The sequence below is a fragment of the Melopsittacus undulatus genome, chromosome 6 (genome assembly GCF_012275295.1).
Source record: "Melopsittacus undulatus isolate bMelUnd1 chromosome 6, bMelUnd1.mat.Z, whole genome shotgun sequence".
Classification (NCBI taxonomy): Eukaryota; Metazoa; Chordata; class Aves; order Psittaciformes; family Psittaculidae; genus Melopsittacus; species Melopsittacus undulatus.
In genome coordinates this window covers 60,948,415-60,976,145 of record NC_047532.1, presented here as the reverse complement: position 1 = coordinate 60,976,145, position 27,731 = coordinate 60,948,415, and the positions used below count along the sequence as shown (strand labels likewise).

Sequence of the window (27,731 nt, the reverse complement as noted above, 5' to 3'; positions counted from 1 at the left end):
TCCGTTTAAAAGGTTCATAATTTAATTATTGAAGTAATTTTCCAAGACAAATCTAAATATTACCAGTATTACAGAATTAATACAATTCAGAACTTCTCTGATCCCCTTCAACACAATTTATGTATTTCTTTCTTTGTGTGTAACAAAGTAGAAGAACACAGTAAATCTCTTGAATGCATCAACTTTTGGTGTTTGGTTTACTTTTTGCTTTTCGTATTTTAAAGAATTAAGCCATTTGAAAGATTCAACTACTTCCCTTCTTTTACTCTCCTTTTCAACTGCCCCCACTCCCTCAAAAACGGATTTATGCTAAAAATTTTGGAACTTGTGTATTACAAGCAATTCAACTTCAAAGACAAACTATGTAGATACAATTGTTAGGAAGTTGGTAAGAAACTAAGATTTTTTGAAAAGCTTTAGTAATAATCCCTCTATTATTTAAAGTGTATTTCAGTGCACAGTTCAACAGCATTTCTCCAGTTATTTATTGAAATTAGAGGTGCTTAGTACTTCCATGATTAACTTTGTACCTTACCCACCACCATCTAAAAAAGCCTCTTGATTTTTCACAGTTACATATATTTAAATAACTCAGTGCATTATTTGACAGAAAATGTTACAGCTTGAGACACCACACTGTGAAACATATTTATCATAAACTCATACTGACAAATTTTCTCCCAAAGCCTCTACATAAGAGCCTAGTCACTTAATTCAGTCATTTGTGGAAATAAACTCTATAACAGTTCTCAGACAATTCCAGTCTACACATAGTCACAGTAACTGTTAGCATCATCTCTTAGGAATGAACAAGCCCTTTTGAAAAAGCACTTACAGTGTAACACTGACTATACAAAATACAACCTTAAAGACACACAGGTGGATTTTACCATCTACCTTCTACCCGACCCCCAAAAAAGGAGCAAATTTAAATTACAAAGTAACATTCCATTAGTGAGAATGGTGTGGTGACCTGGTACAGTATTTAGAACACTCAGTTCCATAACAATATGTACATACTATTTGTCTTTTCCTAATGCATCATTAACATCACCACTTTTATTCATCCTTAATGCAGACCATATCCTTGGGTTTATTAAGGCTCTTAACTTCATCCAGTAGTCTTTTAGGTGTCAAAATATGAGTAGAACCTGACAGAAGAAGAGAATTATTAACTGTACCAGTCTGAAAGTCAGAATTACAAACATTCCCTCTTGAAAATAGATAAATAAATAAACAAACAAACTGGGGACACACCAGTGTTTTTTACTGTACCTGGAAAACTTAAGTACAACAGCTCAAAGTGGTTTTTCAGGTTGTATCATAGTATCACCATAAGTATCAACATTAAGTAGATGGTGTCCCTCTTCCACACACAGAAACATCCGGACTGGGATTCTTAACTTTGGATAGAAGTTTAAAGTCCCTGCTCTGCCCAGTCTGAAATACAAACTAAGCCTGGGCCAACTTTGCTGTATGCTTTATTACAGCCTACAAGTAATGTGCCCATTCTGTGAAAGGGGGATTTAACAACAGGTTTTTAAACTGGAATCAAGAAACCATCTGGATTAAAGATTGTCACAAACTATTTTTCCACAGAAATAGCAGTTACAGAAAATTGGCTCTTACTGACATCACCTTGAAATGTTTGCAATGAATTCCAAGTCTGGAGCAGCAAAGAAAACCCTTATAATTCCTCCAGAGTGCACAACTACCTCTCTTGTTCTCAGCCAGTCATTGTAACTTTTGCTATGAAGGGTCACCCTAGAGTTATAAAGTGAACTCTTTAACTGTTTAAAATCAGGTCTGTCTTGAACCTTTAGTTTTAGTAGCCTGAATGGGCTACTAATTTTTGAGTTCCAAATCGGGAACACAGGAAGATTTCATCTTGCAGTAAGACATACGGAAATTTGGTAGTCAGTACTTTCCCTCAAAAATGAGGATTACAAACAAAACTGCAAGAATAACCTCTAAGCATAAGAGAAGATTGTGCTGTGAAAATTTGTGCCAGCAAAAGAGTTATCTAAATGCACTGTGGGTCTGTCAACAAGTGTCAGATGAAGAAACAGTCTTGTTAAACTACACGACTGTTCTGGTCTTTTGGTTGCAACTCGGAAGTAGGAGCAGCCTTAAACTTACCTCAACCACCACTCATGAAACCGGCAAACAAACCAACTAACCAAAAAAAAACCCAAACAAACAAACAAACCCCAAATATACACAATAAACCTAAACACTCCCCATTATCTCGAAGTAACAGACTCTCAAAATCAAAGTTGTCATTGCTTTAAGGAAGAGTATTTACTTATTTAGAATTATGGTATTATTTTTTCCTTTTTGAAACTCAGGACTACATTGAATTGCTAGACATAGGCATCACAGGCAATTTAGAATGCTTTAGATGACCATGAACCTGGACAGCAGCTGCCACTGGAGATGAATACAGGTCTCTAGTATCTGTATTTTGGAGCTCCATTTTGATATACCATATAAGCAAATGCTTTAGCACCTAAATTTAAACAGCATTACAGAAAATTACTATTTGAAGCACAGGAGCTGATAGAACAAGGATTAACTGCACCTGAAGTATTAACTGACAAGATATTACCCCAGATGCCAACTCATGGATTTACTGCTGAATCTCAATATAAGGGCAATTACTTAATTTTTCAGGGCAAAAGCTATAAATCATGGTGTGGTTTATGTTAAGTCCCTAGAAAAGAACACATGACAAGAACTCAAGGATGTTACAAAGTCAACTGTTCTACACTGAAAAAGTTATTTTGAATTGGTTTGGTTGTTGTTTGGAGTTTTTGGGAGGAGAGCAGGGTTGGTTGTTTTGTTTGTCTGTTAAAAATAATTATATTCCCTACCTCCCCAAAAGAGCAATTTTGCACTGGTTTGCCAGCTGTAACGCAAAAAAACACAAATCCTTTTAAATCCTTTTCACTATACTTTAGGCTACTTCAATAATGTATTTCTTTGACATAATTCATGATGATTCTTCTGTAGAGCATAACGGCATTTATTATCCTTAACATCTGGTTGAGGAAAAAAAAAAGCAACAAACAAACCAAAAATAACAACCAACCACCAAGCAATCTAGATAAATTGAAAAGATACTTCTAAACGCATGGTTTTAAGAAAGACATTAGCTATAGTACTAGTATGCTGAACCAACTTAGGGAATGGAAGAAAAAATGATCCTTACATTTTTCAGAAACACATATAGTAAACCCCTACCTACCCCCTTTTTTCCAAGCCATGCTTACCAATAACAACTTCGCAGGACTTGTAGGCTTGGGAAACTTCATAAGCACTGCGCATCTCAGAATATGTAATTCCTCCAATCACAAATATAATCAGTCTTGCACTACTCCTTCGCTCATCTTTATAACTACCCTTAGGTTTCTGGCGTGCACTGTAAAAGATTTTATAAGATTACATTTATATAGCATTACTGAGTAATTTTGTTTAAAATAACACACTTAAGCAGTAACATTTTCTATCATTCAGTTCCTGTTTTAATTATCATTTAGAAAAAAACAAAATAAATTAATAATTCAAAGGATTTTAATGAAAACAAGTTTGCATATTTCTCAAACTATTCAGTAGCACATGGGGGAAAATAAATACAAATCAAAAATGTTACACACACACAAAGGACTTCTACCAAGCAGCTTAATTCTGCATGCTAGCAATTCTAGTGCCATTTTTCATAACAGGATCATTTGAAAAAGCTAGTCTTAAGTTTTTCAGTTTCTAAACATGAACAGATACTCTAATGAAAAAAAGAACCCACCGCCCCCCCCCAAAAAAAACCCACACCAAAACAAAAAAAACTTGGCTGTTACCAACTAAGATTCAGATAGCTACAGTGAAAAATCAAAAGGCATGTAAAATAGACTAACACAGATGCAGAAATTGCAGATTCAGACATCTTCAGCCCTGATCTCTCTTTGCTAGTGTGCCTGAAAGATACTCACATTGCATCAGCCTATAAGATAGATATCCAGCTAAAATGTACACGGACTTGCCCCAGTGTTTCCTTGCCTTGATCACCATTGTGTGTCCTTACATTCCCAAGGCTGGGAAAAAATATTTTCTCAAGGCTATGCATCTGTACCTTTTGTCTTTTATTCCATAACACACTAATTCCAATGCAAGCTTCTCTTCCAATTTTAGGATATGTATAAATTTCCCTCCCTATGAACTCCTGCATTTGATCAATGCAAGGAGCATTCCTGTGATAGAAACACTTCTATTTCTATTTAGCTGTCGCACCATTTAAATTACACTACCAAATGTGACAAAGCTGTCAAATTGGCAGGTATTGATCATGAGGTTCAAGAGCTCATAGGATAAAAAGGAAAGGAAGGGACAGTACAGATTAGTGAGCTAAAAATATAAATCCCAAACTACTCGGTATTAGTAAATATGTAAGTACACACAACACATCATTTCACATTCATTAGCAGAGAATTAATTTCAAGACCTCCAACTTTTCTGGACTTCTCCAAGCTATACCCTAGCAACAGAGGTCAAATGTCCAACAGGCCCATATACCCTAATGAGAGAACTTAGAGACATTAATTTTAGCTTACTGAAGTCATTACCTTGAAGAATGACACACACTGCTACCACAGCAGAAATAACTTTCAGGAGCAATAAAACCATTCTTTTTGCCCAAGTCACACTACACCAATAATCCATTCCCAACACTACTTCACATTAAAATGGTCAATGGTTTAAACTTCTCATTCTGGGAATACAATAATGCTATTTCTAACTTGGAAGCAAAAGGGAGATACTCCACACAATAAGCTACATATAGCCAAGTTATTAAACAACAAAGTTCAGTATGGTTTAGGTGAAAAAAAAAACATTTTGCACATGACAACTTAAATATGCTATTTCACTGCTTAGTAAGCACACTTTTATGTTTGAGAATGTACATGACATAAATATTGGTAAATGGGTAAATTATATTTTAGGAAATTAAACAGCTTACCTTACTACTCCTGAACCATTCCAGGTAGGAGGACACTGGGAACAATATGGCCAGTCTTTTGGATCTAGTTTGTTTTCTATAGCATCCTGAAGGTCAAAACAGAGACTCACTTCAAAGAGCCATGCAGATCTAAAACCCATCAAGTTTCAGCTTCCAGTAAGGATGCCTAACTGGACTTCAATGCCAGCACATGCAATTTTTTAGAACAGCCAGTTGCAAGCAGCATCTCATCAACTACACTCCTATGTAACAAAATGCTAAACCACGTAATGCTTAAAAATTACAAGGCTTTTGTATATCATGAGGAACTGGAAGCACATATGCTTTATTTATAAATATAATACTGATTTAACTGCTCAGATTTCACTAGCACCTTTTCATCTATGAAGACCCTAACATATTTCATTTCTCTTTAGTGGTGTATGAGAGAAGTTAGGGTCCCCTGAAGACACAAATGAATGGGTGAAAGTCACCAAGAATCTACGAATGACAGTACTAGGACAGACAAAAGGTCCAGTAAATTCACTATTCTGTCCAACATGGGTCACTAACTGATGCTTAGGAAGAGGTTTAAGAACAGAGCAACTACACCTCTGGCAAGTAGTATTTCCCAGCCTCTGCTAATCTACAGTTTAGATTTGGAGTTTTAAGGCCCATTGGAGGGAAAAGCAAAAAAATCCAGATCTTCAAATTAGTGACCACTGTCAAACACAGGACAAGCTGTTCAGAAAGACTTTTTGCTTTCAGTTTCATTTGCATCACCTTTACAAGAAGCACTGCTAACACACTGCAGGCTAATATTCTGTAGTACAGTGTACAAGTGATCACTTTGCTAAACAGGTGTATTTAACCTGTAAGTTAAACACTTGACAAGTAACTCAAGACACTAAGGAACTTCAAAAAAACTAGCTGTAACTGCCCACTTGAGTAAGTTTCTGCACTGCACCCAAGCATTAAGTAGTCAGATTTACCTCCATAACATCTTTAATGACAGGCGTCCACCTAGAAAGCTGGTAAGTTTCTTCTGAAGAACGGTCCCTCCTTGGGTATTTATGCTGCTGAGCAGCAGACTGAATAGATTTTCAAAACAAGGTTATATTATACAGGGACTAGGATTTTTTTAAACTTATTACCAATTACTACTGGGGGGAAGGCAACCACTAGGAGATTCTTAGGAAATAACAATAACAATGAACAATTAATAGCTGTAGAATTCAGGACACACTAGAACTACTAATTTCAGAGACAAGGAACTGAGTAAGTTGGCACTAACCAAAGCCAACTAGCTCAAGTCACTAAGCTGACAATTTTAGAGGGAACATTTTAGTTACTTTACTTTGACAAGATAAGAGCTGTAGCCAAGTACTTGGGTTGTAGGAAATTACAAAATAAATGAATATGTTCTTACTGAGGAGATAACAGGAACATCAAGGTATTTCCAATTTCTTATCATGTCACTATCACTTTGTATTTGAACATTCTGGATCAGCTTGTCCAAGTTCTCCTGCGTAGTTCCTTTGACATAAGGAAAGCATGCAACTTAATAACCATGTGACTAATTTAAACCCAGCTTTGTTTTAGACATCCTGGGCTGTTACTTAGTCAAGATTACTGTTTTGTTTGGCCAGTCTACTTTAACACAAAACTGTTTTAGAGAAAGTTTTTTCCATTTTTGAGACCAAAACTCAGTATTATTATAGATTCCTTAGACCAACATTATACCAGTTTCTTCCTCCTCTACTAGAAATTCTTCCCCACTGACTTAATTTTCGAGTTGCAATAGACACAGAGCTCCCCATTTAACAAGCTTCTATAGTAAGTGAAAAGGAGAAAATTTAAACTGTTGCCAACATCCAAGAACAGGAATGATGCTGAAACACTGCACAGATCTGCACTTACATTGAATGTCTGAACTCCTTACCAGTAATACCTCATTACTAATTCAAGACAAGCTACAGAAGATAGACAGTATTTCTTTCAAAATTGTTCATAATCTCCAATACAGATGCTTAACTAAAAATACTAGCCCAAAACTTGAGCTGAAGTCCATACCCCTGAAAGAAACAACAACAACAAAATAGGGTAGCTTATCATACCATTAGTGCTAAAGATGTACAGGAGAATAGCTCTAATTTTGTCATAGCTCTCATGACTTTTGTTGAGCAGAACTGGAAGAAGGACTCTCATTGAGTCTTTCACTTTTTGACCTTCTACATCAGTTCCAAGAGCTAAGTCCTAAATTAAAGGAAAAAACAAAAAGGGGAAAAAAAAAAAACAAACCCATGTGGTTTAGTGAGTAGTCATTAAAAAAAACAGTAACACACACACACAAACAAAAAGCCACTTCTGTGTTTTGTATGTTTTAAAACACATTTTTACAAAACAATAGGTTTCAGGAAACTATCAAGCTGCATCAATTTAAACTCAGTATGACAAGTCTTTGTCATTATTGTTTCAATAGTTACAGCATTACAATAATACTACCTAACACTCAATTTGAACTGTTTGATATTTAGAATTCATATAAATAAAAATTGTAAGCTATAACTCAACATTAGCAGCACAATGCAATACTTCACCCTAGCAGGTGCTTTCCCCAGACATTTTAAAAGGACTTGCTTTTTAGTCAGGCAACTTCGTAATAGTTTTGAGCAAAGAAAACAAAGATTATCCTTATGCAAATTAGCCATATTTAAAGACAACAAACAAAAGTCCTTTATTGGCAGAGTAAGAGCCTTGTATATCTCACTTAGCTTTAATGCTTCTCTCTCAATAATTGATCACACACCCCTCAAAAAAAATTGGCAAGAGACACACTACTGTTGTCAGTTGAAAACAAGCATTTAATCTTACAAACGAACAAGTCACATTTGTAGCAAGTTATTGTTTGGTATGTGGGGTTATTTTCAGCATACCTGTTCAGTTTTACAGAGCCTTTCTATGTTAGATTTGAACTTGCTCATGCAGTCTTCTGCTAAGTTAAGATGAATGACTTGCTAGAAAACCAAACAAAAAAAAAAGTATTACAAACTGCAATAACTTGCTCTTATTTTGTAAACAAGAAGCAATCATTTCTACTGGTTACAAGAGTCCACCCTTTGCCTATCCTTCAGCACCATCACATATTTTTTGTGGCTTATCCTTCACAAAGATGAACTCCCATAATACCTTTTATAACGTCAAACAGCTATGCTATCTTCCATCCTCAAAGCATACAAATAATTTAAAGTAGATATTTTTACACACTAAGCACCTGGAAATAAGCTTTCTTCTCACAATTTTACAGGTGAACATATTAATCTGGAGAAAAGTTACATAGCACACTTAATAGGTAAATGACAGAATAGAACTAGACTTCAACACACAAAATTGCAGTGTACAAAATGATTTATTGTGAAGTTGGAGTTACAAAAGACCCCTTACCCTACTAATCTCTTTACGATAAAGTGGCATCTTTTTCATTAACTGGGTCAGAGCAGATATTGATACCTGTGAAGAAATGACACAAGTTAAAGTTTTTCTCCTCCCTGTTGCAGCCTTGGTCCCCCACACCCTCCAAAAACTGCCAATAAGTTAAGCCTTAATTTCTGTAAAAGGTCCATGAATTACATCGATCTGATCAGCTGAAAATAATTAAATAACCAGGAAAACCAACAATAATTAATAATTTAAACAACTTACTTTTCCTTCTGCTGCTTTTCTTTTTGATGAAGCTTCTTTAAAAAGTTTTGGTATTTCCCTGATGAAAAAAATAGTAATAAAAAAAAATAAAAATAAAGTAATCAAATGCAACAGCACCACAGTTATTAAAGATTTGACATCTTCACCTAAAATATTAACAGAAGTGTGCAAGAAGAACTCCTGAATTGAAGCAAAAGTTTCAAATACAGGTCTGCTTCATAGAAGAGTGTTTTTTGACACAAAAAAAACAAATTTAAGTTAAAACATTCTGTTTATGGTATTTCCAGCACATCATTTGGTGCAATAACTTGCTAGTACTTTACACAAAATTACCCCTTCCAATTTAAAAGATGTGAAGACACTTTTCAGGAAATAATTTTATTTCCATTTCCCTCAAGCACTGTAATTAAGATATAGTAAAATTGTATACTTTATATATACTTATATATTTTATATACATTTATGCTTTATATTTATATACATTATATATATACTTTATAGTAAAATTGTATACTTCTGTACATACTTCTGGTTTTGAAAGTATGTTTTCTCCCTGGCATTGACTGTTTAAAAGGCAGCAGTCTATATTGCAAACTATCTTCACTACTGCCTGCATTCCTAATTAACAGCTCAAATACATTCACTCTCAGACTCCTGTAACTTGCATTTTGAACTAGTTTTTGTTATTTTATTCACATACTCTATCACATCTGCAATATGCTGGTGCCGAATCTTCACCCACAGCTCATCATCTTCCTCCAGAATTGCCTCCCGTTCCTTCCCTTCTGTTTTGTATCTTCCAAGAGAAAATTCAGAGTTATTTGATTTGAGTTCTAATCCCCACACACAGTAACACAGCCATGGTCCAACAATATCATTTACATAGGATTTCACGGATTACATCTTTGAACATAGGAGTAGATGACTTTTAAACTGACTCTGGGGCTATAGCTTCTTGGACATTCTTTTAAACCAACAGTAGAGTTTCAATCATACATTTACATGCACCTCAATTTCTCTTCAGGTTCCAATGTTAAACTCCCTTTGGCTTCAAATGCGAACTGCATGCAAAGTAGTACATGTTGAGATTACAAAGCACAGCTTTCTCTATCTACTCCAGGACATTTTAAATCTCTGAAGAAAAACCAAGTCCCACTCACCAACAAGACAGACTAAGTAGAACTAATTATTTGACATATACAAGAGCCATGCTTCATAGCATTACAGACCAGCTACTACTTTTCTATTAAAAAAAAAAGTATAAAGCAACTGCTACCACACTACATAACATTTTCACATTTACTGAAACTCACAGTGTATATGGCCAGAGAGCAGAGAAGAAGAAAAAGAAATTACAAGATTAATTGCAAAAGTCACATCATGACTGCTTAGAAAACACTCTGCTACATTTTCATATCCAGCAAATTTCAGGTATGTCAAATTCTACATTTTCTTTGAAAACATTCACCCAATGTTTTTGACAGAAGATATGCATACCTCTTTGCTTAACTAAACACTGAGGTGATGAGGTCTCATTTGCTCTAGTCAGTCACCACAAAGACTAGTCTTACCAATATCTTGTGTGTCAGAACAACCTGACAAAGTGCATACCTTACACAAAAACATGGCACACTGACAAACAGGGATAAAATAATGCTTATAAACTAAATGTAGCTTAACTAAACATGCATTTAGGGTAGAAACATGTAAATTGTAACAATTACAAAAATTATATGACTGGAGCTATAAAAGTAAGTGCTCCCTAGAACTAGCTAAGCTTCTTCTCAGTATGTAATTACTGGTCTTCTTTGCCTTTTAGGCCAAGAAGGTTGAGAATATGGAAAAAAAGGTAGAGAAGTTGAACATCCACTACTAAGGCTTTGCTTAAAGTCTAGTACAATGTTCTTTGTTTAAAAAAAAAAAAAAGAGGAAAATTGAATTTGTTACTTGGCAAAGATTCTAGTTAGAGCTTACCTAATCTCAAGTAAATGAGGAAGTCGACAAAAAGAGGAAGTTAGAAATCCAAAAGGAAAGACTAATAAGTGAACCAACTCTTATGTAATATAAGCAGCTAATATTGCTATGATGCAATTCAGCTAAAGAATTCCATAGGTTTTCTAATCAACACTAAAGTGTTTAGACTTATTTTTTTTCTTTAAATACTTGCTTATAAGTATCATTTTCAATTGGTAGCAGATCATATGCCATTGCCTGGAAGGTGAGTTCATGAAGGACAGTTGACACTGGGTCAAAGCCACGATCAATTATTATTAGTTGGGAATGGGTTTTAGCCTAGAAAGACATCAAATAAATCTAAAATTAATACAGACAGTAAAAAGTTAATGCGTGTTAAGTCTATTTAAAATAAGCTACAGCACTGCAGACATTTTCAGAAAAATAACTGAAAAATCCCTACAAAGTATAGTCCAAGTGTGAATTTTCAACATAAATAAAAGCAAACATTTGAATAATAATCAGAACACAGCAGTTATAAACACCCATTTTAAAGGCAATGCTCTTAGCCGCTTGCAATGCATTCAGTCATCTCATCTAATGAACAAAAATGTATAGGGAAAACTAATAAAGAAGGCCTCCCACTGACTTGTCACAAATAAATACATCGTTTGTATTTCAGAGCAGACTACCTATACTGTTCTGCAATACAGAAAAATTCACATCCAACCACTCAACTGAAAGTTTCATTTTGGGGTTCAGTGAAGCAGCAGTAGCACCAGGTACATTTATTTCTGTCACAGAGTGGCAAGGCGCTAAGTCAGAATGGTATACCCTGTACTTCTGCATTTCAGCAGCTGCCTTAATCTGCCCCAATCTATAGTGACAGATCAAAAACATTATGTATGTGAAAATCTCTATCTTTGTAGACAATAAAACCCTTAATAGAAGCCATTTTAATTCTGCAATTAAGTCCCTTCTACACATAACCCTCTTCCACAGCCTTAAGGAAGGTGACATTAAGACAAGTTATCCACTTTTCTTCAGGCTTGTATCAGCCCCTACGTTATCATAGGGCCAAATTTTCAAGCACACTTAGTTTGATAATACAAATTACTTTTGCTTACATACAGGTTTATTGTTTCAGTTACAACCTCTAAGTTGTTTCCATACTCAAAACCCAACTAAATGGCAACTAGTTGCCTTTATTAATAAATAAAATCTGGTTTTGTAGAATCTATTGTCAAAACATACTCTAAACATTATTTCTTTGATCCCAAACTTTAAAAAAAGCAAACATTTTAGTTCACTTTTTACCTTTATTTGGCTTTTCTCGTCAGTTTTGTAATAATTCTCAAGATTTTTTTCAACCAGTTCTGCGAGTTTGCAGGCTTTATCAGATGGTCCACTGAGAAAAAAGGAAGCATGCAAAAATAACTTGATTTTTCTTCATCAAAACCACTAAAATGCTACCATTAAAACAGAAAGAACTCCACAGCTTGAGCCTCTGGTTTCATGAGCAGTTTCCAAACTCCATTCTAACTATTTCCAATTTCTACTGATCAAACATAAAATAAACAATTCATAACAAACCAGGGTATATTAAGTACTGTTATATGAACACACAAAGAAAAATAATACATTGTTCTGCTTACACTTCACAAATTCCTGTCATTGCCTATTTCAGACCTGTGGACTAAAAACAATCCACAATAAAAGAAATCAGGCTGCAGCCTCAGGCTACTACCAAACAATGCGAGAAGTCCAGTAAGTGAAAGCAACTACACTATGTGACACTATTTTTGCCCCACCTTTTATATCGTACTCCTGGGTTCTCATCTAGCGTGGCACATAAGGTAACGATTTGTTCAGCCATTACTTGCATTACAGCATCTTTATCTTTTGTCTTAGCCAGAGTTGGACTATAACAGCGGTAGAATGCATCTGGAACATTGAGAGTAAATACCTATGCAAAGCACAACAACAGCAACAAAAAAAAAAAGAAAAGAAAAATACTTTAATTATATAGTTATAAATTATATGGTAAAACGAATGCTAATACTCTGAAAACACGCTGGAGTGAAATGCCATAAAAAAAAAACCATCCATAACAACAAAAACACTTCCATCCTCTTTCTCCGCCCTGTTAAGCTCATGTTTCTTGTTCTTATACTCTTTTCTTCTATTACGCTCCTTCCCTATCTAAATTATTGTGTTTTTCAAATTGCTTACTGTCTGTACAGATGGAAGGACCCAAGTCAGGCAGAACTAAATACCATCCAGTGTTCTCATACAGAGCCATACAATGTAATACCGGAACGATCATAGAAGGTATCAAGGTAAATTTGTTTAAAATAGAATTTTATATATTATGTGTTTGTTACATTAAGACTTAACCTCCAACAGCTGAAATTCTTTAAAAACATTAAACCCTGACAGAAGATGTTTAGTACTACACAGAAGAAAAATATTTTCAACAGCTTAATAAATGGAACGCAAACACAAGAAAAAATCTCATTGTCAGTAAACGGATTTTCTCCAGCCTCAGATGGACTCTGTAACTACACAGCCAAAGAAGAACGACCATTCAGATAAAGATTTGGTTTCATTCTAGTAGATAATCACTTGGACTTTGCCCAGAGCACAGTCTGATTATTTACTCATATAACATCAGAAAGCAGGCCCACAGATTTTAAATTAGGAAAACTAGTTAGCATTCTCTGATTCTTTGAAAATGATTCAAAATGTTGTCACAATCCAAAATACTGAAAATACAAAACTAAACTAAAAATGAGAAGAAATTAAATGCTGCCTCTGTTCTGACTTTAGAAAAATAGCCCTGTGCTGGTTTTGGCTGGGATGGACTTAATTTTCTTCATCGTAGCTGGCACAGGCTACATTTTGGATTTGTACTGAAAACAGTGTCAATAACACAGCGATGTTTTTGTTACTGCTGAGCAATGCTTATGCAGAGTCAAGGTCTCTTCTGCTTCTGACATCACCCCACCAGTGAGCAGGCTGGGGGTGCACAAGAAGCTGGGAGCACACATAGCTGGGACAGCTGATGCCAACTGACCCAAGCGATATTCTGTATCATATGATGTTCTCTGCATATAAAGCTGAGCCATTCTCTGATGGTTTCCTTATCTAAATAATAAAACACCTTTAGTGTAAAAACGTCTGTGCTGTCAAACTAGGAAACTGCATCACAGTAAGGCTTAGATAGCAGCAACCACCCCTATATTCACCTGCCACTTGGTATATACAAGAGTTCTGACCTTTGATATGGTCATAAGGTTTGAAGAATATAAGGAAGACTTGTGGGAAACATCCACACTTAGTCGTACAATTTCCAATAGGGAACAGAGTTTGGGGACTTGACTGTTATCAGTGAGTATCACAGTGCATTTCAGTCTTCTGTATCTGATAAAGTGCACAAGCAACAGATTATTTCTCGACACAGCACACGCTGTGTCAGTTCACATAGAAAGCATTCAGTTTACACTGGTGGTTTCCAATTTTTATTTGACAAGACATAGGTTTCCGTGTTTCCCTCTCAAGAAAGAGTTCATGAAGTTGTTTTGTGAGACTGTGGTTTTGCTCCGTTCCCCTTCAGTTCTCCTCATTTGCACTCCTTTTCTGACTTTAACAAAGCAGCTAGTTTTACTTATTCCTATGCACTAACCTACCTAGTTTGTCAAAAGAACACCTCAGTATAAGCAGTAACAAACTTGACTGCTTACTGAAGATGAGCCAGAATACTTTACTTCTCCTAAAGGACAGATACCTTCCCTAACCGCTCTATTGCAATGACTCCAAGTCTGGCAAAGAGATCAAGTGCAAACAGTAAGCCTTGGAGTACAAAAGCATTTGCTTTCATCAAATACAGGCCAACATTGGAACTATGCCAAAATGGCAACAAGTCTCACACACAGAGTCAACTAGAAAACAAAACCAAGAACTAGATTCTATGTAATAATTTTCTAGCAGGTCATCAATACGTGAAATTAGTCCTCCAGACTATTTTCTGCTGTCAAGATAAAGAATGAAACTCACCTGAGACTCATATGGGAAGAAGGAAATGTTGATCTCCTTGCATCTCCTTATTGATTTTGCACAGGAAGACTTAATTTTATTGAAGAGGTTGTCAGGACAAACTAGGAGAGAGATGGTAGTTATAAGTCATTTGTGCATATTCCAGCTGTTTACTCAGAAGTTTTACAGCATTCAGAACAAACTATTCCAAGTTAAGGATTAATTTATATTAATATACTAAAAAGTTGCTAAATCTTCCTGAAGTAAAAAAGAATGCATGATTGTATGATCATTATTTTTTGTGTTTGAGATCTTTTTCAAGAAGCATCACTGGCAATTCTTTTTACCAGCTTTTGTTAAACAAAGTTGTAGAACACTCATTAGCAGTCTGCAGCGGCAAAGGATATTGGATTTATCAAAGCAAAATTTTCTTCTATTTTTTCTCAGATATAGGAGAAAACTTTTCTCAAACCACAAAAAGGTTAAACAGAAAAAATAATGTGTACATAACAAGACACAGAAATATGGAATTTTATTATAGATTTCAAATGTATTCAGGCTACAATGGATACCACTCTTGAAATTGAATTTATGCACTACCTGGATGACACAAATACTGGAAACAACAGAGCTGTATCTCTAACTCCTGGTGTGAAAAGTTCTGGCAAGCATTCAGACTGAAAGCTTGAACATTTGTAACAAAGGACATACAACAAGATAACAGTATTCTTCCAGAACAAGAACTGCTTCATCAGCATAAAATCAAACAAGAAACAAAAGTGATTTTGATAGTAATTTGGTTAACTGTGCTGAGAAGACATGGTAGCAGCTACGGCCTATCCACAGAAGCCACAATTCCATCTCTGCCCTCAGCAGCACATTCGGATTTCTTTACATGGTGTTTTAGTCATGCTGTCTTCAGAGGTATATGCAGTCACATAAGCCTCATTGGCACTAACTGTTTCAGCTTTGCGATATGTCATGCATACAAGGGCTAAGTAGGCACCTTCTTTCAGGGACAGGAAAAAGCTGTCTCAAGTGCGAAGGAAGTACCTAAAATAGCTCGCTACAAAACACTGTTCCTGAAAAAAAATCTTGCACATTTGTATTTTTGAGTACTATTTAGTTTACATGAGATACATAGTTTTACTTGATTTGTCTTCTTCCACACTCTCTAACACAGAAGAATATGTGAATACCTTAGAGTTAAAAGTAGATTACCTAAATTAAAAGCTGAGGTGGAGAACAATCAACATTGTTTGGTAATCATGCAAGAAATTACCATTGCCATACAGCATGGTGACTACATTCCGGCAACCCAAATATAGTTAATGACTTGAAGCTCCTATCTTCTCAAGAAACGTGACTCAATTTTCACATACTAAACTACAGTAAAGAAAGTTGAGGAACCTACTTATTTACCTACATAATGTTACCAAACTACAACAGAAAAGCTTACTTACAGTCAGTGAAATATACATATGCTGCTTTGTATCTGCTGGATGATTTAGAAATAAAGTCATCAATAAGTCCATCTACAGACTTAGGGAGGTAGGAAAAATAAGTAAAAAAAAAAAAAAAAAAAAGAAGAAGAAAAAAAACACCACACATTAGTTTTTTGCTTTTCCCCACATACCAAACTACCAAACCAAACCTCTCCCTCCTCTCCTGCTGCCCTGTTAACTACGCAGTACCACTCAAGAATACTACAAATCAACATATAATAAAACACTCAAGAAGAAGACTTTCATTCCGGATCAAGAATAATAAAAAATTACAGTCAGTGGTGCACTAGGATCACTTCAGGAAACACGCAAAGTAGGGTACTTGCCTCGTTTTCCACCTCTGTGCTGAGATTTATTCTCTCAAGAAATTTCAGGAAGTAAGAGTAATCTCTAATAAGAGCCATTACTTGGACTTCTGTTGTTCGATGTATTGCATCACTCTTTTGAGACAGCATCTCTCTCAGTGACATGACCACTATGCAAGCAATGAAACACTGCTTCCACTGATAAAAAGGTACACGTTTGCAGCATGCCCTATGATGACGCTGCACTGTCTTTTCATCACAGAAAATTAAGTATCACACAGAGGAGTATCATGCAAAAAACAAAACTTCAGTACTATATAGTTGCATGCAGTGACCAACTGTTTTAAAATAAGATTGCCTTTTCAGTCTGAAAGATCTTGCTACACTTTCTTTAAAATACTAACCTTCTTGGTGGGAGTTATGAAATATATTGCTTTCATGTGTGGGACAGGCTCACGGTTTTTATATACATTCTCCACCACTATAAAATAAGAAATATTACATTTTTATTATTAAGAACCTTAGGCACCTGTAAGGAAAGTACAATACATATTTAAATTTAGAAGTTATAAAAATAAAATAACACCTATTGAGTTGTCCACAAAATTAGTGGCAATGGTTCGCCTTGATTTTTTATTATTTTCAACAGAGCAATTTACCACAAGACTTTTTCAACTCTCAGTCCAGTGTCACCTAAATCTATGACTAATTTTTTTTCCTGGCTGTTGTACACAAGAAGAGCATTGCACTCACACAAAATAGGTATGGCAATACAAACCTGCTCAAACCAAGGGGCCCAGTATGAAATATCTTGCAAGAGAACTGACTCAGCAAGATAGTTGGTTTTTCCAACACAGTGAAGGAGAACGAAAAGGAGAAATAAATTATGCAAGGCACTGTTTTGGCCTAGAGGCTCTTCTGTCCTTTGTTTGCCTCTTTCCTGTGCATTTAATGTGTTTCAATATAATGGCAGGCACAAATTAGACCTTTCCATCAAATCAGTTTTACTCCATTCTTAGTCTTCTCTGTCTAGTAAAGCCATTATTACATATTGTTGCAGTACACTAGCTTGAGAATGCAGTGATTCATATTGCTCAGTAATTTTGAGGGGGAGGAACAAGGAAGATAAGTAATATCAGACATCTGGATGTGGAAAGACAGGTTCTTTTCAGTAGCATACTCACTAAAAATAGAATCATAGAATCATAGAATAGTTAGGGTTGGAAAGGACCTTAAGATCATCTAGTTCCAACAAAGGCTTCCTACTGATGAACAGGATACATGCTCAGCGAAGGGTTCTCACAAAGGATAAGTAGTGTTTCTTATGATTTAAAACACACTACAAAAAGTGAAATGTATACAGCTTCACTACTATTCCAGAAGAATTATGTTCCACTTCATAGCTGGAATAAAAAGAATCTTTCTACTTGTGGAAAAATAATTAAGTCTGTAAAATACTCTCTTACAAAAGTGTTTTTAAAAATCTAAAAAAAACCCAAAAACCTAAAAGTAACTTCAATAAATTTTTTATGATAGCAAAAACATACTCTTTTTTTTTTTTAGGTTTTAGGGAGGAAAAACCCATGAAATTTGCTAGAGAGAAAATACATTTTTAAAAACACTTGTAGAAAAACAAAGTATTATCTAAACAGGCACACTGCATAACTGAGATCTGTCACAATCTAGCTATTATTCACTTTTGACAGTGGCTAATATCTAATTACTGTTAATGTTGCTTATGGGTTTATTCTAGTTAAAGTAATCATTGATATAACTTCGTTTCAAGTTTTGGTTTTTTTTGTGGGCTTTTTTTTTTATTACAGCAAGCTTTCTAATTTTCAGAAGAGAATAAAATATATCTCAACAACATAAAACTCAAATTTAAATTCTTGTCTCTATCACATCCATTTCTTGGAAATGCCTCTCAGTTTGCCTGTTATTGTCTCCTGTTCTCATTTTGTCTTCAGTACTTGAGTTTTTCTGCCCTCTTAACTCTACTGTTCATGAGCATAAATGAATTTGAAGCAGCAGATATTACTGACTTACAGAACACATTAGGAAGAAATGCAGAGAATAATTTGCCCATTTGTATGTTTTACTAATATTCCTATAATACTTAAATGAACTAATTTTTTTTTAACTTCAACTAACAGATATCCTTAAGATCACTCCATGACAGTTATCTTTCTTATTTACCCCACTGCTGACATTAGCAAATACCCACCCCCCCAAAAAAAAAAATCCCACATCCAACCAAACCTAAATTTTAATAAGCTTAAAAACAAACACTAAACAAGCCCAAACTTATTGAAATCCTTAGCAGAAATACTACTGAAGAAAAGGCTTTACCTTCTAGGCAGAGAAACATCTGATTTTTCATGACAAGTAACAAAAATGCTCAATTGTGCAATTACTGTACAACCAGAAAGTCTGCTAGTCTAATATCCCATTGCTACTTGTCTTCCTCAACAACATTAAGACAACTTCTTACAAGGGTACCATCGATTTTATTTTTTCCCTTTTTCTTATCAGGATATTTCGTCTGTATATTAAAAAGAGTAATGCTTACCTGTGATACCCTCTGCCAGCAGATCAGTCATTTTGCAGCACAGTGACAGTAATTTAGTAGTATAATCATCCAAAAGCATTACCTAATCAAAAAAATCCGCAAGTATTCAGATAGATTAATTGGTTATAGTAAACACATGTTATTTCCTTAACAACTTGCCATGGAAATTTGAAGCTGAAATCTGTTCTATTACTCTGCATTTTCACCTCCATATAGCTAGTATCTGGATCATCACCCACATATAGCAACTTTGCAGTGGGAAATTAATCTCAGAGCATCAGAAAGCAGCTCTCTGCATACAGGACTTCAAAAGATAAGTTGCATTGTAAATGTAGCTTGTCCCCACTGCTCCCTTTAGAAAGTATTTTAAAACTTTCACTTTGACACAGGTCTTTTGAATTCTTGTTAATTTACCCCATAGCCTGCTTATGTCCATACTTACCTACTCTAAAACTGCTTTACAGCTTAAGTAGCTCTAACAGATATCGTATCGCTGAATCCTGTTCCATTGTATTGCACAGCAGCATCACGTTTGAAATTAATAAAGTCCAAGTCTTTCAAAAGATAAACAGAAACAGCTTCCAATTCATTTTTTTTCCCAAAATTTAAAAAACAATCAAGATGAGTAACCATTTGTCTTACTATATTCTCTACTGTGAGTGTGATGAGTCACTGGCACAAGTTGCCCAGAGAAGCTGCAGCTGCCCCATCTCTGGCAGTGTTCAAGGCCAGGTTATATGGGGCTTTGAGCAACCTGATCTAGTTGAAAGTGTCTCTGCCCAGGATAGGAGGTTGGAACTAGCTGATATTTAAGGTCCTTTCAAACCCAAAGCATTCTATGATTTTAAACCTTGAGTTTTCATTACGTATTATACAGAGACTGAGTGAAGAGAACTAAAATGCAACAACTGGACAGAAAAGCATTCTAAGTTAAAGTGCCAGCCATTAAATGATTTTTTTTTTCTATTCTCAGAGATACAGATTACTTGTTCAAGTCATTCCAACATTCTTACAAACAATATCACTAAATTATACCTTCCATTCTTCCTCTTTCTTGCAGTCCTCAAATACTGATGATTTTAGCTCTGTAAGAAGAGGCAGAGATAGACAATTTACCACTTAGCGGAATCAAATTGTTATTAAAAAATAATACTACTTCACCCATTAAGACTAATATGTTTAGATAAATAAAAATTAAAAATCAACAAAAAAACAAATCCAAACAAACCACAAATAAATACCTCAACAGAATTCTTCAGCACAAACTGTCCCTACCCACTTCAAAAAGACAGAGCTAAAGTTTCATTTTTGCTAATAATAAACAGCTCCATAATAATCAGCCTGAATGATCACAGGCCTGTAGTAACTATTTCACTTGGGTTCTATTTTATTCTTTTTGTGAACTCTTCCACTAAATGGATCGTGCATATGCAAAAAAAATAAGCTACTTTAAGGTAAAGGCAGCTGGAACAACAAATTCACAAACAGATCCATTTTAAAATACAGGCTAACTTCAGATGTCCTTATTATTTCTCTGGAATTCCAGAATAAGCCTAAGAAAATACCAGCTCTTTCAGGAACTGAAAGTTACCTTAAATAGGTATCCATTATCTTTTCCTGCTATGAGGACTCTGGGAGAAGTATCAATTAAAAGGCTTATACAGGATTCAGCAATAAGAGTCAGCATCTAGTTACGATCCACAGCTTTTAAAGATCACCAGAACCAAGTTGCAACTTTCCTAAGTGATGTCATCAGGCTAATGCAGATTCAATCTCACAGCAGTGGGATGTATTAATTAAAAGTCAGAATATCTGGGGAACTATTTAAAACCTTATGCTCATAAACACAGGAATAAAGACATGTAATTATTCTGTTCACTTTTCCCAGAGAACAGAATTTCAGACTAAGCTGATGACTACTGCTGCCTATAAAAATATCTGGACCTTTCTCCCAGATTAAGAAATAAACCAAACTTCCGATAGAGAAAAAAAAAAAAAGTAAGAAGCTTCAGAACAGTAGGTGCACATACAGAAAAAAGTACACCTATTTCGTCAGTGTTTAGAAATATTAGTATACTCACTTTTGCCTAGGTTCCTTTGGCATGACACCATCAAAACGTAATGCATCTCTACTCCTAACCTCCAATGCCTCAGAATTCAACAGTTTCTCCATCTGGGCCTACTTCCTCAGGCAGCCTTCGTTTCAGTTTCACCAACTCAAACACTGTATAGCACACAATGCTCCCAAAACATCATGATTCATGCTTCTCATGGTTATATTTTCCACAGATGTCCTACACAGATTTTTTCACATTAACACAAGTTTCTTTTGGAAAGATGGGTCTTCTTGCTTTAGCTTTCCAATGTGCTTAGGTTACAACTTAAAAAAAACTCACACTCCACTGTATCTAATAAATTGACAAAAACACTGGTATAAAATTACTTAAGCAAAAAGCATGTTTTGAGTGGGATGCAACTCGTGTATTTTGTTCATGATGCTAAACAGCAGAACTCGAGTTCAGTTCTCCTGAACCCTTTTCTGGTTATACAACTCCCAAAATCCATTATCATCCCTCACACTTGCCTTCTGGGTTGCTTCCAATTCAGCATCCTTCTTGTTACACACAATCCACAGTTTTCAACAAGTTCTAGGTCTGTTAGCCTGTTGCAGAGACCCAAATGCCTTCTTTGGATATACCCTCTATAAAATTACAAAATGCTCATCACTGCAGAGTTCCTACCAAGATGTACTTGTTGGTAGTATCTTATTCTAGTATGTAATACAGGCACATTTTTCCTGCCACTTTGATACCATGTATTTGTTACTTACATTTTCCTAGGTGTGTACACAAGGTTTAAGAATAAATATTTAGCCTCAAGAATATTTCATTAACCTTCATATTTTCTGAGAACACTCTTAAAAAGGAATTAGTCCTTAGCATTACAGAGTTTTTAAATAATAAATCAACTGTCCAAGAGCCTTGTCCAAAATTTCAAATGTATTTTTAATGCAATACATTAACTTATTTGCCTATAAAATAAACCTGAACAATACATAGAATCACAGAATCAACAAGGTTGTAAGACCTTTAAGATCGTAGAGCCCAACCATTACCACAGGCCTGCCAAGCACACCACTAACCCATGTCACTAAGGGAAAAGTGATCTCCCTCATAGATGCCCCAGTCACAGCCACCCTTCATCTGCCCTCTAATAGCAGCCCCACACTATACAGTTGCCTTCCCTACCCCTCATGGCCACCCCTCATCTCCCCTCAAGATCAACTCTCATTACCACCCCTCACGGCCCATGGCTGTTCCTGCTCTCACCTCGATATCTCCCCTCACACCAACTCCACCACCCACTTACAATCTTCCCTCATGGCCGCTCCTGCTCTCCCCTCACCTCTCATGGCTGTCTCTCCTGCCCCTCACTCCATAATGATCTTCCCTCATGGCCATCCGTGCTCTCCCCTCACCTCTCATGGCTGTCCCTCTTGTCCCCTCATGCCTCATGACTACTCCACATCTCCCCTCATGATCTTCCGTGCTCTCCCCTCACCCCTCATGGCCACCCCTGCTCTACCCTCATGGCTGTCCTTCCTGTCCCCTAACCCCTCATGGCTGCCTCTCCTGTCCCCCTCACACCTCATGACTACCCCAACTCTCCCATTATGATCTTCCCTCATGGCTACCCTTGCTCTCTGCTTACAATCTCCCCTCAGACCTCGTGGTCACCTCTCCTGTCCTCATGATCTCCACTCATCCCCCTCACGGCTGCCCCTGCTCTCTCCCCATGATCTTCTCTCACCTTTCCACTGACCGATGTCCCCAACATAGGACCATAGGACAGAATCATAGAACAGTTAGGGTTGGAACGGACCTTAAGATCATCCAGTTCCAACCCCCCTGCCATGGGCAAGGACACCTCACACTAAAACCACATCACTCAAGACTGTCCAGCCTGGCCTTGAACACTGCCAGGGATGGAGCATTCACAACCTCCCTGGACAACCCATTCCAGTACCTCACCACCCTAACAGTAAAGAATTTCTTCCTTAGAGCCAATCTAAACTTCCCCTAAATTTAGATTACTCCTTGTCCTATCACTACAGTCCCTAATGAAGAGTCCCTCATCAGCATCCCTGTAGGCCCCCTTCAGATACTGGAAGGCTGCTATGAGGTCTCCACGCAGCTTTCTCTACTCCAGGCTGAACAGCCCCAACTTTCTCAGCCTGTCTTCATATGGGAGGTGCTCCAGTCCCCTGATCATCCTCGTGGCCCTCCTCTGGACTTGCTCCAACAGTTCCATGTCCTTTTTATGTTGAGGACACCAGAACTGCACACAGTACTCCAAGTGAAGTCTCACGAGAGCAGAGTAGAGGGGCAGGATCACCTCCTTCGACCTGCTGGTCACACTTATTTTGATGCAGCCCAGAATACAGTTGGCTTTCTGGGCTGTAAGCGCACACTGCTGGCTCATGTTCATTTTCTCATCGACCAACGCCCCCAAGTCCTTCTCCACAGGGCTGCTCTGAATTTCCTTTTTGCCCAACCTGTAACTGTGCCTGGGATTGCTCTGACACAGGTGCAGGACCTTGCACTTGCTGAGGGCGCACTCAATCCCACTGTCTATGTCACTGACAAAGATGTTGAACAAGACTGGTCCCAACACCAGTCCCTGAGGGACACCACTCATTACTGGTCTCCAACTGGACATTGAGCTGTTGACCACAAATCTTTGTGTGCGCCATCCACCCAGTTCTTTATCCACCGAGTGGTTCACCTATCAAATTGATATCTCTCCAATTTAGAGACAAGGATGTCATGCAGGACAGTGTTCATTGCTTTGCACAAATCCAAGTAGATAATGTCAACTGCTCGCCCTCTGTCTATCAGTTCTGTAGCCCCATTGTCCCTAGTCTGTCTTTTACGTGCTACTTATCTGTAGAAGCCCTTCCTGTTATCTTTCACATTCCTTGCCAAATTTAATTCTAACTGGGCCTTAGCTTTAATAAGCTGGTTCTGGACAACATCCCTGTATTCTTCCCAGGCCACTTGTCCTTGCTTCTACCTTCTACAAGCTTCTTTTGTCCCCTCTAAGTTTCCTCAGCAGCTCCTTACGCATCCAAGGAGGTCTCCTGGCCCTCCTGTCACACTTCCTTCTAGTCAAGATGCAACACTCCTGAGCTTGTAGTGGGCGATCCTTGAATATCAACCAACAGTCTTGGCTCACTCCCCTGCCCTCTAGGGCTATATCCCATGGACCCTTACTAAGCAGGTTCCTGAAGAGGCCAAAGTCTGGTTTCTTAAGTCCAGAGCAGTGAGCTTGCTGCACATTCTTCTCATTGGCCTGAGGCTCTTTAACTTGACCATCTCATGATCGCTACAGCCAAGGCTGCCCTGGAGCATCACATTTCTAACCAGTTCCTCCCTGTTAGTGAGCATAACGTCAAGCATGGCACCTCTCCTTGTTGGCTCCTTTATTCCATAATCAAGTTGTGCCTTGAATTTCATTTCAGTTATTAAAAAGAGGAGTCAGCTTTATCCCATCAAGCAAAAAGATTTTATTCTAAGCTGTAAGTGTACCAGAAAGTGTACTTGCCCCTGCAACATTTCAACTGCTGTTTTGTCCTTGACCTGAAGCTGCTTTATCCAGACGACTGACTTACGCTGGTTTATAGACTCTAAAAATAATCTCATTTGTCTTAAATAAGCATTCTGAATGTACCAAAACTATTCGTAAACCTAGATATGAACAGCATTTAATTTTTGTCCAAGCTTTCATTTGCTTCTCACAAATTTCATACCAACCATGCATCCTAGCTGCTTTTGCTAATTTTATTTTCTATGAATGTATTTAATTAGTTTAAGGCATTTTTAGTCTATTTTTAGTTGCCAATCCAGGTAAGAACTATACACAAATCTGACAGAAGAGCAGACCACTAAATCCCCATGTGGAAAAAGAAAACAAAACACACACCTTGGCAAAATTAATAACCCATTTATAACACACTTCTAAAGAAAAGGACTAAAACAGCTTTCACTGCAAACAAGTGTACTGAAAAATAAAGTTGCAGAACTGCTGTATCATTTTACAAAATAATACAGATGTATGGCTAGGCTAGAATCTTGTTATAGAACTCTAGAACACAAACGAAAGTCAAAAAAAAAAAACCAACACATGAAACTAACAACAAAAAACACACAGAGATAAACCCTGGAGAGAGAATTCCTTGTGGAGATAACCTTATTTACATACACACAAAGAGACATGTATATTGTGAATTTTATCCACAGGATTACTGACTCCTAATGCAGGTAGTAGGTAGTTTCACCTACCCCATAACTGTGAAACTTAACTGAAAACAAACCTACGAAGTAATCTTGTCATACACTTCTGCTTAGACTGAGTCTAAAACTGCACCTTACAGACAGGGCTATCATGATGAAAAGAAGGGGTTTTAACAAAATCATACCAGAGCACAGATACAATACTATTTGTACGCACAACACAGGTGTAACTCCTTTCCCTATTCACAGATATTGACAACAAACTGCCACATGAAGCATCACCATTATTAACATTATTTTCAGACAAAACAGCCTTTTAAAAAAATAAATAAATAAAAAGCCACCTTTGCTGAAATACTAAAAAGCAGCAGTTTATGGCCCTGAATTATCCATACACAAAGTGCCAGACAATGTCTAAACTTTGTTCATAAATTTTCACTGTTGTAGTCTTGGAAAGACAAGAGTAATGAGTGATCTAACAAAGCATTATCTTCAGATGAAGATTCCTTTTTAGAAAGTTCGCTATATAAATGTTTTATTATTCATCCTGCTTCACCATCACCTTTATTTATTTATTATTCACCATTCTTCCTCACTGGCAATGCCATTTTCAAAAGTCCTTATACACATGCTGACCACCTAGTACTTTGATCAGGTTCCCTCCTTTTAAGGTCTAAGTGCTCTAGAAAACACCACCAGACAAGTCACTTTACAGTCAAAAGCACAAACGATTTAACAGAGTGAAATAGGAAATGAACAGCTGCACACGTAGGGATTTCTAAAGGACAGGTTTTAAACTGATGAAAGCAGGGTGCAGATGTCAACAAATGAGAACTGAACACGTTAAACAGCCTGCTTTCCTCTTTCTCCCCTTTTTCTGTTTTCTCTTCCAGTGACACAAGCAAGCAGACTAGAGCTTGCAGGTGGAAGTGGAAGAGGAAAACACAGATGAGAAGGCAGCAGGAACCTCCCAGTCACCAGGCTGGCTGAGCGGCTCACTGAGTCACAGTGAAGAGCGGCATGAGGTGGCTGCTAACGCCTTTCCCCAGAAGTCTCGCACTACCTGAAGTACTTCTACTCCAGTAAGGCGGGGAGTAGTTATAACTTCATTTTCTCTAACATCAGAAGAACCTGTTGCCAAACATGGAAATAAAATCCTACAGCTCATTTACTAGAGTATCTTGGAACACCAATAGTTTTTTCTTCTGAAAACCGTGAAATCCAACGTGAAGGGGGAGTGCCATTTCGTGACGGAGAACCACAGAACCCCTTCGGCAGCCAGGAGCACTCTACAAAACTATTTCCAAGCAACAGGGCAGTCCTTGAAGAGCTGACTTAAACTTAACCTCTTGTAAGAGCTGGTATGACTGTGTATATCCTACCTAGTTTATCTCGGAATAAGGCAAAAACGCTTCCACGCAGGTGCTATCACCACAGGCACGCGAAGCACAGCTACAAGCCGGGTCAGCCGCCTCTCGCCACCCTCAGTCACAGCCAGGGAAGAGCAGTCACCTCCAGCCTGTGCCGCATATCGGGCTCCCCGCAGAGCCGCGCAGGCCGGGCCAAGCCGGCTCTCCTAGCAACCGCATCAAAAAGGGCCCCGGCCCTACCTCAGCGACCACGGGGGCTACCTCAGCACTACAGGGAGGCGGTGCCTGAGCTGTTTACGCTCCCTGCCTGCCCGCAGCATCTCCCACCAAGCGGCCCAAGGTAGCTCCCAGCCAGGGAGACGAGAAAGGGGAACGCGGAACGAAACCCCGTACTCACTCTGCCACACCAAGCTCTTCAACCCCCACAATGCCGGCGCCATCTTGCTCGCAGACCCGGTCACCTGCCACTGCCACACCTCTCCCTTCCGCTGTCCTCCTCCCGGTCCGCCGCTCCCTCTTTCAGTGAGGGCCGGGTGTGGAGGAGGGCCCTGCCTGATACCTGGGACGGGACGGGGCGGGGCGGGCTGTCGGCAGCCGTGCCAGGACCTGAGGGGCCGTGACACCTGCAGTGCCCGCTTTCTTTGCGGTGGTGGGGTTCGAAGTTCCCCCTGAGTAAATTCTGGGTAACCAGGGCTCGTCCATTGAGGAAGAAGATTCCCATTACTCGTCAGGTGAACCAGGGACGGCGAGAGCCGTCTCCCGAGAGCCGAGGCAGGCGTCTTGCGCCGTGTAGGGAGCAGCCGATGAGTTTGCCGTGATGCCGGGTGCTATCCCGGTGTAGAGCTCCTCTCACCATCGTGACTCTCATAAAAACGTCTTTAGGGTCCCTCCTAACATTCGCGTAAACCGTTCAAGAAGACACTATGGGTTCATGGAAAGGTACCGTTTCTTGACATTCCAAATCGTCTGAGAATGTATAAAGATATAAAGCTGTGTTGTCAAAGAGGAA

At 37.7% G+C, this 27,731-nt stretch overlaps 1 protein-coding gene across 2 annotated transcripts; it reads right to left on the bottom strand.

Annotated features, from left to right (window-relative positions):
- STXBP3 (syntaxin binding protein 3) lies at window positions 1-27,230 on the bottom strand. 2 transcript variants are annotated; one of them, XM_005148078.3, is made up of 19 exons: window positions 27,120-27,230; window positions 20,095-20,144; window positions 19,060-19,141; window positions 16,895-16,971; window positions 16,144-16,222; window positions 14,702-14,802; window positions 12,457-12,611; window positions 11,963-12,053; window positions 10,860-10,984; window positions 9,393-9,488; window positions 8,693-8,750; window positions 8,435-8,500; window positions 7,927-8,007; window positions 7,108-7,246; window positions 6,420-6,526; window positions 5,983-6,081; window positions 5,012-5,097; window positions 3,273-3,421; window positions 1-1,151 (listed from the first exon to the last, which is right to left on the bottom strand). In XM_005148078.3, exons 1-19 carry the CDS (start codon window positions 27,160-27,162, stop codon window positions 1,060-1,062), a joined length of 1,776 nt encoding a protein of 591 aa, XP_005148135.2. In that variant the 5' UTR covers window positions 27,163-27,230; the 3' UTR covers window positions 1-1,059. The 2 variants fall into 2 exon arrangements, with proteins under 2 accessions (XP_005148135.2, XP_030903905.2); XM_031048045.2 differs by lacking the exon at window positions 27,120-27,230 and adding an exon at window positions 26,735-26,753.
- Between the last annotated feature and the right edge of the window lie 501 nt (window positions 27,231-27,731).

Coding starts and splice junctions, on each gene's coding strand:
- STXBP3 (XM_005148078.3), bottom strand. CDS start 27,162: ATGGCGCCGGCATTGTGGGGGTTGAAGAGCTTGGTGTGGCAGA. Junction 16,972..19,059: donor GCTGGCAGAGGGTATCACAG/GTAAGCATTACT, acceptor CTTATTTTATAG/TGGTGGAGAATGTATATAAA. Junction 1,152..3,272: donor GTCCTGCGAAGTTGTTATTG/GTAAGCATGGCT, acceptor TTCTTCTGTCAG/GTTCTACTCATATTTTGACA.